Source organism: Pholis gunnellus (assembly GCF_910591455.1).
Source record: "Pholis gunnellus genome assembly, chromosome: 2".
In the NCBI taxonomy this organism is placed as follows: domain Eukaryota; kingdom Metazoa; phylum Chordata; class Actinopteri; order Perciformes; family Pholidae; genus Pholis; species Pholis gunnellus.
In genome coordinates, this window is record NC_136536.1 from 3,802,866 (window position 1) to 3,816,207 (window position 13,342).

Consider the following 13,342-nt stretch of genomic DNA (forward strand, 5'->3'; position numbering starts at 1 on the left):
CTTCTGGTAGGGTAGGAGCACGGGTAGCTAGCCGACAGGCCAACGCTATTCTGTCACGTCCGTTTACGTAAACGCCATCAACGACTGCTGATCCGGGTCTTGAAGGGTTGTCCCACTTCAACCACTACCCCTTGTAAAAAGGGTAAAAATAAGAAATGGGACTGAGTCTTAGTCTCCCCTTCATGTCAACCCACTGGTTTGTTTGTGCCCCTTCAATTACAACCCTCAAGGTACAAACTGGCGCTCATTACACTCGATGGAAAGGCTTCTCCTGTTCTCCACTCCTTCATCCAGATGCAAACACGCTGTAACTGAAGCCTAATGTGGTAATTTCTTGTCTTGTTTTTTTTTTTTATTGTGAGTTTCATCATATTAGCCGGCTGGTGATGACACGCTCGTCCCTGCGGTGTGATGTGCTCCAGTCTGCTGCTGCAGCCGAGGGGAGGGAGGGGAAGGAGGGGAAGGAGGGAGGAAAAGGGAAGGGAAGGATGGGGACGTGTATCTCATCTCCGTCTCATTGCCCGTGGTCATCGGCTCCTGTGAAAGAGGGGGACTTTAATCACAGAGGGGCCCTTTGTGTGTGACGACCAGGCAGGCAATGACATTTAACAGAGGCAGCCAGTTAGAACTGATGGCATGCTCACATACCAACTGAAGCTTGATGCTTTCCATCAGCGACAGGGAGGAAGCGGTGTTTTTACACGTGTGGCCCACGGGAGAAAAAAAAAAAAACCATACAATGGACGCATTAAAATAGCTGCATTGTGTGCATTTCTCTTTACAAACACGGCACGAATAAGTGTTTTTCCTTTTTTACTCTAAAAGCGAACCCAGGGGATAATAATAGAGATCCTGCCATCTGGAGTCTGTTGAAATTGGTATTCCAGTATTTGACAGGAATAGTTTCCGTGTTTAGTCTGTGTTAAAATATATTTACGCCCAGAATTTATACGCAGTATCTCTGTTTATCTGAGATGGAGCCCACATGGTTTAAGATTGACCCTCCTCTCAACCTTTTTCCCTCAAGCTTCTACAAGCGCACCAACCTTTCTCTCTCTCTCTCTCTCTCTCCTCCCTGCCTCCCTTTCTTTTCTTTTTTTCTTCCTCCATCCTTCGGCCTACTCAGCTGCTAACACAGAGCAGAGGGAGCGGTCGGCCCGGGTTCCTCTGGTTATATTTAGCAACGAACAGATGCAGCGCACTGGAGCGGAACACACCGCCTCTGCTCGCCTCGGTGTGTGTGTGTGTGTGTGTGTGTGTGTGTGTGTGTGACTCCTCCTTCATACCAGTTCTCCCATCATGCACTGCTGACTCTGACTCAGCAGCACAGCACTGGAGAACTGGATCAGAACTGGCCCACCTGCCTCCTCACATGAACCATCCATACGTTTCTGTATATAACCAGAGGATGCAACCTGGCCCTTTATAATATATGTTTAGAGCTGCAATTAACGATTATTCTTATTAATCGACTGATCGAAGGAATGTTAGAAAATAGGACAAGAAATCATCAGGTTCACCAGAAACTCCTCCAGCTCAGACTGCCCATCGTGGACAGACATGGACCCGTCTCTGGCGGGACGAGGGGAGAGCTCAGCTCCCAGCAGCAGCGTCTCCTCCTCCAGGAGCAGAGCTTCACCATGCGGCCCTGCAGGGCCACGCTGGGAGCCAACACTGACACCACGCTGCAGGGAGACCCAGGCCTTATTGCTCGGTCCGCTGGAGGTAATGGCCCGGAAGAACCAGAACCAGGACTGCGCCGAGCAGACTGTCAGCCCCCCCCCCCCCCACCCGCTGTAGTAGAACAAGAGGTTTTCTAAAGGGGACTCTGGTGCTCGGAAACACTACCGCGTTTGTCCACAGGGACCGCCAAAATCAACACGAAAGAACCAAAAAACAAATAAAATAGAACAAATGCTGATGACTGTTGCACCTCGTGGACAGAAGCACGGTCACTTAACAGAGATGTCACGGGGCACTGACACACCCTGGACATACTGTCAACCGTGTCCCAAACACGCTTTGGGACACACACATTTAAAGAACATGCACTTTGTACGTCTGTTGATAAAATTAGGAATTCAGTCCGAAAAGCTTATAAAAACAATACAGATGCGAAATGTGATGATATGATGTGGTTGCTCACTGAACACTGCTATGTTCTGGGAATAACATGAAAGCAGCTCTGGGTGTGGCTGCTTGTGGAGGTAATTATAGAAGGAGGACCGGTCCAGAGCTTTTACGGCGGACCTCTCTTGTGATTCTTGTTTTTTCTTGCCACGCTGATTGCAGGGCTCATAAAAGGCCGCAGCGAGACGGCGTGGTCCAAAAAGAACGCACTAGCTTCAATATCTGCGTGAGAGAAGAAGAGAAGACAGTGTGTACGTGTTTAATTAACATGAGAACAAAAATAAGTGTGTCCCATGTTTCATGTCATTATCATCATGTATCTTCTGTACCAGCTGTCATTAGCTCTCAGCTGTAATGGCCGTGTAATAGCTGGAGATTGCAGCTCCTCTATCACGCCAAGAGAGCCGAGAGAGTGGAACCCGTCACCGAGAGCAGGAGTACTTGATTAGTTTTGTCCGTTGCATCTCTCCCGACGTTCCCCTCTCTCCGACGGCCCCCCTCCCCTTGTATAATGTAGAGTTAAAGGCTCTCATCTGTAACTGGAGAGTCCAGTGTTGACTGACGGGATGTCCTGAGACCCACAGGAAGCCTCTGAAACAATGGAATTTACTGTTTAAGAACCAGCATTTCCAGTTCCTACTCTGTGGCCATTATTTGGAATCGGCCCGGAGGAAATGCAATATTATTTGTCCTCTGGAGGAAATGCCTTCTCTCAGTCAGGCCTGGGATGGCTTGGGACGACGACGAAGAGGGCAATTTAAAGATGGCTTCATAGAAAATAAGACTGTAATAGACAATCAGAGTGTGATTTTGAGTCTGTAATTGTGTTTAGTTTGTTGCTCCTCTTGTGCCACAGCACCACACCAGATAGAAGGACGCAGACAGAGTGGAGCCGACTTTATCAACATGTGATAACAGACAACAGGCTGACCACTGCTTCTGAGATCTCTCTCTGTGCAGCAGTGCTCTGCATGTGGAGGTTGTGTCTGCTCAGTTATAGCAGTAGAGGAGCAGTTTGGACATTTTTGGGAATAACATTTATTTTTTATGATTTTAAGGCTCCACTGGTTCCAGAAAATGACAAACAGCGGCTACTGGCGTCATATTGAGTGTATAAACAAAGCACATAAGTTAATTTCCCAAATGTTGAACTATTTCTTCAAAGCTTGTCCCACCAGTTGCATGAAGTCTGCAGAGACTAACGCCTGGTTGTTTCATGGCTGAACACCTACACACGGTCACCACAGTCCGACACCCTCTGGAGGGGCGTCTTGTCTCGCACCGCAATCCTCTCTGTCATCACTACAGGTGGTGTTTCATTAGGTCGGACAATGTGTGTGTGTGTGTGTGTGTGTGTGTGTGTCCCAATTGTCTGCTCTCCTCACACATAAGGGCAACCTGCATGTCATTTAACACCTAATCTGTGCCAGCGGCGACTTCCAGGGGAGAGAGAAAACACACGAAGAAGACGAGCCTGACACACAAGACAAGAGCTCCTTGTCAACGTGTGTGTGTGTGTGTGTGTGTGTGTGTAGGTGTGTGTGTGTGTGTGTGTGTGTGCTGCATTGACACACAGATTATTACTGTACTGTAGTTTCCCTCTCTTGCATCAGTCAGTAACTCAAGAACTGTGTGATTTGTCTTTGGTGAGCCATAAAACTAGTTTGTCTTCGGGCCGGCGGGGCGATAAGGCCAAAATCTTCTGTCTCGATATAAAGGTAATTTCATATCACGATAATGATACATATCACAATACAGCATGTCTGGTAAATCAATAAATAAGCAGTAAATAACCACATGATAAAGCCCATTATTGTATACTTCTGAATTAATTACCTGACACATTTTAAATAAGTGCAAAATGAGCCGTATTTCTGATTAATTTGAGTTTGTAGGTGCCTGTTATTAGCAATTTAGATGACAAAATTGTTTGCCATGATATCTCTGAATTTGTGTTATTTATCCCGTCCTTAATCTCGATATATGATTTAATTACCATTATATTAAATTGAAGAGACTGTAGATTATTATATTAAATTATCTCCCAGCCATAGTTTGTTTAAAATAATAAACTTAATTCGTCACTCACCCATTGTAGAGTATCTTCTGTACAACACTATCATTCAAGTCGTTTCCTGCTGTGGCCAGTATAGACCTGCACATCTATACGTTTCTTAAAGGAAAACGATGATATTTAACGAGACCCTTGGATTCGTCGCAGCTTAGTCGATGTTGGCTGTCAGCTCGTGTGTTTGATAACTAACATTTCACTTGTTTATTTGAATAGAATCAGCAATACCATTAAAAATACAAGTGAAGTCTTAAGTCTTAAAATAACTGAAAAATGTAGTAAAGAGTAGAAACTACATTTCCCTCTGAAATCTGAAGTGAGAGATAAAGTTAGTGATGACGCTGGTTGAGTAAATGTTCTCAGAACTCATTTAGCTGAACTCCAGCACATTAACATTAATAATCACATCTTTGAAGTCACATGTGTGGGTCTCATACCTCCATAGAGTTGAGATCCACCACTGGGGGGCAGCAGCCCATAATAACCACAACGGTGGCTCAACTCGTTCCGCCCCGGCCGGCCCTGGGTTGCTGTGGCAACGGGTGTCTTTGTGAGGCTGACTTTCATGTGTGAGACTCGGGAGACACAGAGGGCAGTGTTGAGCTGGAGGACGGAGGATGAATCCCAATCAGCAGCTGAACAGAGCCTCACACACACACACACACACACACACACACACACACACACACACACACACACATTAATATGCACTCTCTAGCTGCTGATTTAATACGTACAAATGATCAAAAACACCACGACGAACCGTGTGGATGTGTAGCCCTGTGTTGTGAAACGGTAAACATCCTGCCGTGTGATTGACAGGTAGTAGCCGCGACTTGTAGTGATGACAGCTGTTCTGTGGCACTATAGGCTGCAGCTGCTTGGCAGACTTCTGCTGATGTTTTAAGCGGCCACGGCCATATGTTTGTGTCCCCGCTGCTGTCTGCCCGCTATGTTTCAATGCACGGATTTGTGTGGAATCCTCTCCAAATGCCACTTCTTCTTCTTATCTCATGTGGCGTGAGATAAAAAAAGCATCCAAACCTTTTGAAAAAGGAGCCTCAGATTAAGATTGTATATCTTTAAAACGTTCTTTTCATGTGCACAGAAATATATGCAAACGTGTGAATCGATATCTCTTCGGATGAGAACCTGCACACACACACACACACACACACACACACACACACACACACACACACACACACACACACACACACACACACACACACACACACACACACACACACACACACATTCCCCAAAATGAGACAGGGATGCAACTAGATTAAAGGAGCAGTGTGCAGCATTTAAAGGGGGTTTATTGGCAGACATTAAGTATGATATTATTAAGTATGTATTCTTCAGTGTGTAACCACCTGAAAATGATAAGAATTTTTGTTACCTATAGAATGAGTTATTTATATCTAAATATGGAACAGGTTCATGTTTCTACAGTAGCCCAGAACGGACAAACCAAACTCGATATTCGACGGGGGACGTTTAAATTGGTTGCACACTTAATTACACGATACGGTTGAACTCTTACTGAAGAACAGGTTACTGTTATTGCCTAAAAATGTTGGCAGTATGTTCCTGTCACCCTGCGTGACGTTAGTCTATATCCAAAACATAGTTATGTGCTTTAAAGGAACGTTTTTGTGTGTTTTTTTTCCATATTGCATCGAGAAAGCCAGTTTAAAGAGCTAATCAATGCGGATACTGTAAGCTAATAGATAACGGAGTGATGATAATACAGTTCATGCTTTGAATTCCATAGTTCATATAGAAAATTACACGAAAAAAAACACAAACATAACAGAGTAACAGAATAAAATCACATTACAGGAAGAGGCCGAAAAGCCACTGGGCCTATTTGAAGGCTCCACCCGTATGATATTAAAATGTAGCGTTATTACGACCATAAGAGACTTGGACTCCAACTCAAAGACTTGAAACTTTGCAAAAATAGAAAAAAAGCATTTCCGCCCGATGCCACCACATCCACCACACTGCACCTTTAAGGTTATGTAATGCCGACTGGAGGCACGGAGGATGTGTATAATCCACTCTTATTTGGGTTAAACCCGTCTCTCTGTCTCACTCTCTGTCTATCTGTAAAGCGACAGGAGGGCCTCACACATCCTCACACACGTCTCTGCTCCGCCTCATCCCCGGTTGAAAAAAAGCACCGATCACCGCCGCACACACACGCAGCGTTTCTACCGGCAAAACATCTTCAGCTCCCGGGAAACATCTCGCAGCGCGCCAACGTCTCTGCTGCCTCAGATTATCCCTGATGGAGTGATTTCATTGTTATGGAGAATCAAGAATATCCCCTCCCAGCTCGCAAATGATCCATCTTATCATGCAGAGGCAGACTGGTTGTGTTAGTTGTGTTCAGTGTTTTCACTGGCAGGAAGAACAACGCATGCGTCTTTCAGGGCTGCAGCCGAATTTTAGTTTCTCAGCTTTCGGTCTATAAAATGGCAGAAAATCATGAACAATGACAGTTTCCCAGAGGCCAAGATGACTTATTTAAAAAGATTGTTCTGTCTGACCTGCAGTCCAACACCAAAAGACGTAGAAAGCTATGAAAACGTGCAAACATTCACATTTTAGTCGCTGGAAATTGTGAATTTGTGGCACTTTTGCTTTTGTTTTTCTGTCGATTGGCTCATCGGCTAATTGTTTCAACTCTAACATTGTGGCTCTGTGGAGGAAATTATTATTTTATTATAAATTTAGACTATTTACTAGAAAGACTTATGAATACACTGTGGTTGAATATATTTGTGTGGAGTCTATTGCATTTCTATCAAATGTGAACCTGTATTAACAGGTTTAATCTCTTACTATAAGACCATGTTATAAAGATATCTGCACAGTTCAGGCTGTATTCAGGAGAAACAGACAGCGGATTAGCGGACTCAGTGTGTTCAGCACATTCCCAGAATCGTCTTATTCTATACGAGACAAGGATCTCCGTTCAGCCCTCTTCATGCTGGATTGTTTTGTTCCAAATCCGAGGAACACTTGTGTGGTTGTGGGGATAATATCTCCTGTTTTCTCACCACATCTGGTGGTTTTTTGTTGGATTCCAAAGCTTTTGTTTTTCCTTTTGTTACATGCTGCTGGGAAAACACTCTAAATGGGTCAAGAAAAAAAAAAAAGCTATTGTCTTATTCCAAAATCTCAAATACCATGTAATACTTTTCTAAAGCTGCACTCAAAAATTGGAGCACATTTCCAAGGCCGTTTTCTCTGAGCTGGAAAACATCTCAAACTGTGACACCGCTGAAATGTTTCACATCGAACCAACAATCCGCTATCTGAGAGGAACGCATTTCGTGGTTTTGTTTCTCCAATTTGACATACAGCAGCATAAAATCTGGTTATTTGTTCAGCGAAACAACATTTGTGAATAAAAATCTGGGGAGAAACTAAGCAAACGAGCACACACACACACACACACACACACACAGTGGTGTGATTGTAATCTCTGATCCACACGGCTTTAATCCTCATAAATATTGAATATTTGATGACTTTCTCATTGATGGAGCATGACACCTGGGCGGCCCGCCCTCTGCTAGCAGGGGGGGGGGGGGGGGGGGGGGGGGGGTTGTTGTCCCTGACAGCCAGCGGCCCTTATCTCGGGGAAAAGCATCTGAGCCAGCAAAACTGACACGACGCTGAATGCAAAACACTAATGTATGTGTGGCGTATTTCATCATTTTGACGAAGAGCTGTTTATATAAATCAGATCACCACAGACGAGGAAGTGGAGCAGCAGAGGATGGGTTGAAGGAAACGCTTGTGTTGGTGTGTGTGTGTGTGTGTGTGTGTGTTTTCCTTTTACAATCTGACTGCTGCTTGCCTAGCAGGGACCGTAATGATGGTCGTCAGCACTGGCTGGTTGCTAGGTAACAATTACCTGACTGTGCTTTGCTTGCACTGAATTACACAGTGGTGTGTGTGTGTGTGTGTGTGTGTGTGTGTGTGTGTGTGTGTATGTGTGTGTGTGTGTGTGTGTAGAGGAACGGAAAAATACAGCAAGGTAGACTACCAACCAGGGTCTCTACTTCTGGGTAGAAAATACAAACAGCAGAATCAGATTCATGGCTATGCTAATGTTAGCGTAGCTGTGTTTATGAATGGGATTCACACCTTAAATGTGATTATTAATATTATTATCAACGCGGTGAAAATGTATGTGTGACAAATGTATCCGGAAGCATTCAGTTGTGGTTCCCTCAGGCTTCCGATTGAATATTTGATCATCATTTTAGATGTGTGCTGCTCTCTGTGCTCCACATTATCAGTGCTGCATGCTTCAGTCAGTATTTATAGTAATGTCCATGGGGGGGGGGATGTGAAGCTGACAGATGATGATGTCACCACAGGGCCACACCTCGGGGGCCGATGACGGATGCTTTAAGACCCTTTTTTTTCACTTTTCTCAGCTGCCACACGGACGCGTCTGAGCTGCCTGTCCTTGTCCCTGACTCCCGGTGCCTCACGAGCAGCACTTCCTCTCAGGCGGCGAGCACTTCCTGCCTCCTTCCTGCATGGTTTAGTGTGATTTTTCCCTCCTGATTCCCGAAACCTCGACCACAGCGCTGACCGCTGACATGGGAGGCAATCCTCTATTGATCTAACCTCAAAGGAATAGTTTGACATTCAGGGGATATATGCTCATTTGCTTTCTTGCAGAGAGATAGATGGGATGATTGATACCACTATCTAATCTGTACAGTGAATAGGAAGCTGAAGCAAGCAGCCTTAAGCTTAGCTTAGCTTAATAACTGTTGGGAGTCCTTCACACAAGACAAATCCACGACAAAAAAGTAGGCCAAAACCAGGCGACCTCTGGTTCTGAAAAGTGAAGCCAAAGCTGAAGTGTGTTAAAGCTGCATTCTCTCTAGTGTCCACCAGGGGGCGACTCCTCTGATTGTATAGAAGTCTATGAGAAAATGACTCTACTTCTCTCTTGATTTATTACCTCAGTAAACATTGTAAACATGAGTTTATGGTCTCAATCTCTAGTTTCAAGTCTTCTTCAATACAGCATGATGTTCATTTAGTAAATGATGGTCCATTTAGAGTCAAACAGACCATAAAGCAGTGGATGCTTTAGGGCGGGGCTTACTGTGATTGACAGGTCTCTGCCAGAGACGTCACTCCTCCGCATTCCAAATATGGGAACTTCTGTTGTGAAAAATCATAACTAGTTCTGTGTCCCTGTATCTTTATGATGATATAAGTCCTGCTGTTATCGCTGCTAGCACTTACTGTTGTCTATTAGTCATTGAAGCAGAGAAATATGATATTAGCAGGTTTGTGTTTGGATGTCAGCTGGAAAAAAGCATTGTTTACATTTCCAAAAGAATGTGGTTGAGGTATGATTTATTATTTGTTCCTTTTTTTTTTTTTAAACCAAGTGCTAGTTTAAAGACAGAAGTTCTTTCCAGAGTTCTTAAAAGTAGTTTAACTCCCCTTGGGGGGGAATCACATTGGACAGCTTCACTTCCTGCTGTAGCCTGTTCCAGGTTGAGGGGGCACAGTAGGAGGCCTTTTTTTTTTACCAAATTCTGTCCAGACGGAGACAGTGATGAAGCCCTGGGAGCGTAGGCTATGGCTGCACTGTTTACATGACATGTAAGTGGGCGACGGTCCAAGGATTGATTTATAAATGAAGTTATACCCATGTGTGGGCGGACGCATGACAGTCTTCTATAACACCATATCACTGCGTATTTTGCAAAGCCACACCCACTCTTTAGTGTTGGATTTCTTTCTCACACTAAAGCTAAAGGCGCCTTAATTAAGTGCTGTTTCACTGTGACTTTAAACCATATTATATTTCCTATTGGTTCTAAAGTAAACTCTACCTCTCCAGTCACCACACTGACCGTCTCAAAGCAGCGAGCCAAGAGAGACTCCTCCTCTGTGATCGGAGGCCGACAGGAGGCCATGGCACCTCCCCCCCCAAGACCTGCTTGCCAGCTCTCCCAGACATGGATGATATATTTGGAGATCATTAAATGGCCCTAAATGAGACCCTGGCGTGAGAGCGAGCTCCGACCATCTGGCCCCATTGTGAGCGACCGGGGCCGTGTCCAGACTCGGCCAGCAGCATCAGCACCTCTGATTGGATGGATGCTGAGTAGGCCTGGGAAGTCCAGCCAATCAGAGACCCTTTTAATCAATTACCCCAAACCCGGATCTCTAAATGAACCACCCTGTTACATACCGGGCATCTTCCTCGGCGATACTCATACTGTCGATATGTTATTTTTGTAGAATTTCTCGCATTGCCATCGAATAGAAAAGTTTAAATCTATGAAATCCAGTAAATTGAAGCTCTAATGTTCAGTCTCGTCGGTTGATCCATTGAAATATCTCAAAAGCTGTTTGATGGATTGGCATGAAATACAGACATTCATCATTCCCAGAGGATGAACCCAAATGACTTTGGGAATCCCCTGACTTTACCTCTAGCGACAGCAGTAGGTTGGTGATTTTGGATAATAGACAAACATCTCAACAAGATTTGGTGGATTACCGTGACGTTTTGTAACATACATGCATGGTGCACAGACGATGAATCCAAATGATTTTGACGATTCACCGACTCTCTTCTAGCGCCACCACGAGGTTCACGTTTGATGTTTGAGTGAAACGTCTTTACAACTATTGGTACCGACATTCATGTGCCCCTCAGGATAAATTATTTAGTGAAACGTTTCACTGTTTTCCGTACTTACGTTGTTTATGTTTTACTTAGTTCACGTACATATTTGATGCCCAACCTTGATGTTTTTTCGAAACCAAACAATAGTTCGTTTTTTTTTAGCCTAAACCTCAGCAAGTGTTCTCGATTCACAACGTCAAACACGTGTTTCCTGCGACCGTAGTGGAGCGTCGTTTGACTCGTTGCGCTACCCGGTGCGCTAGAAAGTGACGCCAACGGTCAGTATGTGACGGGTTGGGATGAGAACGTGTTGGTTTAATGCTAATCAGCAAATGTTCGCACGCTAACAAACTGAACTAACATGCTAAACCTATACTTGCTTAACATCCGCATGTTTGCATTATCACAGTGAGCATTGATGCATTACACTTGATCACAAACAATATCATTTGGGATTCATCATTGTTCTCTGTATCACACGGTAAATTGGAGATTTTAAGGCTTTATTGTCTGATTTTTGTAATTGTCTTTAATTCCTGTATAATGTGTAGTTGTGTTGTTTCTGTTTTGATGATTGCGAATGTTTCTTGTTCAATGAGACAGCCTGATTAAATTAAGATTAAATACAATTAAAATAAATAATATAGTGACGTTAGTCTTGTTGCATCACATGGACTTTAAATATATGTTTGAATTTGATTGCATTCTTTAACTGCATTATATTTACGTGTCAACACAATCCTAAACAAATGTAGTTATTTACTTGAGAAACTCTGTTTTTCCAAACCCACTCAGGAAGATCAACACGGCGTGTTCTTGTAGTGTCCAGGAGCATTTGTACTTCTGAAATGTCACGGCCTTTCACGACTTCACTGTTGGTCAAATGACAGCACGTAAACAGCGAAAAGAGACGAGCAGGTTTCTTGACGTGGCCGGCTTGTTTACTTGAGCTGTTTTTTGTCCGTCGGCTGTTTTCCAGGTCACAAGCTCAACAAGGACCTGAAGCACTACCTGAGCCTGAGGTTTCAGAAGTCCTCCCCCGACCACGAGCTGCAGAAGACCATCCGGGCCAATCTGTATCGCCACGCTGTGCCTTGTGAGTAGAAAGAATATATATATATATATATATATATATATATATATATATATATATATATATATATATATATATACCAGTTGTGATGATAATGTGGTGCTGGACGCTTAAACCAGGACATCTGGCTGATGACTTTAACCAGTCTTTAGCATCATTTCTTCATCTTTACCCCAATGACCCACTTTCTTTTGGCTTCTTTCTCATTTCTTTCATCTCCTCTTAATCTCATCCGTCCCTTCCACTCCAACCACAAATCATGCCGTTACACTTTATTTCCCTTTCATCGTTTAACAAATAAATCCTCACCAGCTCTGAAAAGACAAAACAAATGCACATTTTGCCTGTGCGTTTTGTATCACAGTCCATTAAAGCCGCGTGTGTCTTGACCGCACAAGATCACCCTCTCCTGCAGCTGTCTCGCATAAACTGTGAAATATACAAAAACGTGTGGCTCGAGCCAAACACCCGGCACCGAGCCAGCCTCCACAGCTGGGCTCGGTCGGTTACGTCACGGACCGGTCGGATGGGTCCGTTGGGGCGACCCGGTCCAGCTCTGCTCGGTTCATTCCTTATCCTACTGTCATGTTTGTGTTACAACAACTTCTGCTTGAGTTGTGGTGACCACAAGAGCTCGAAGCCTTAAAGTGTTTTAAAAGCAGAACACTGGATGTGATTACAGAGAGAGAGAGAGAGAGGGAGAGTTTCCCCCCTGAGGAATTAATTTGATTATCACACATATGCATAGACATGATTTAATCAAGAGAGGGATCATGATTCCGCCTCCTCCTCTTTCTATCTTGTCTATTGCGTCGCTCCCTAAAAAAATGTGGCTCCCTAGACTAGATTACTGTATTTTTCTTCGCTTATTCACTCTCTGTCCAATCTCTGGCTGTCTGTCTGTCTCTTGCGCTCAGCCATGTGACCGGTAAATCCGCCTCTCTCTCCGCTGAGCCCCCCCCCCCCCCCCCCCCCCCCCCTCCCTCCCAGTGCCCGGCCTTGGATTATGATGTTCTGATATATTGAAAATAGATTCCTGCCTGATTATGTGATGAACATGTTGGGCTCTCTCGCAAAGATCGCAGCGCGATGGAAAGGCTTCCTCGCACACAGCGTTGACGTCAAAAATTGAACATAGACAAAATAATAAACGCTGAATATGTTGTACGGCGGTTTTGTGAGGCTGACGGAGGGTCACCAGATTAAACGGATTACATGTTTTTACCCTTAATTTCACCACTTGTGTAATACTGGATACATTTACCTCTTACAGTAATGCCTCTAAAATGTTCAGAATAAACGTTCCATGCTGGATACTTTCACCTCGTCATGCCTCTAAAGGTCCTTCACA

At 44.2% G+C, this 13,342-nt stretch overlaps 1 protein-coding gene across 1 annotated transcript in view; it reads left to right on the forward strand.

Annotated features, from left to right (window-relative positions):
- LOC306709579 (membrane-associated guanylate kinase, WW and PDZ domain-containing protein 1-like) overlaps positions 1-13,342 on the forward strand; it is a gene marked incomplete at its 5' end in the record, with an annotated part of 94,034 nt that overhangs the window by 19,871 nt on the left and 60,821 nt on the right. Inside the window, 1 exon segment of the mRNA XM_079177772.1 lies at positions 11,878-11,994. Coding sequence (XP_079033898.1) covers positions 11,878-11,994 — 117 coding nt within the window.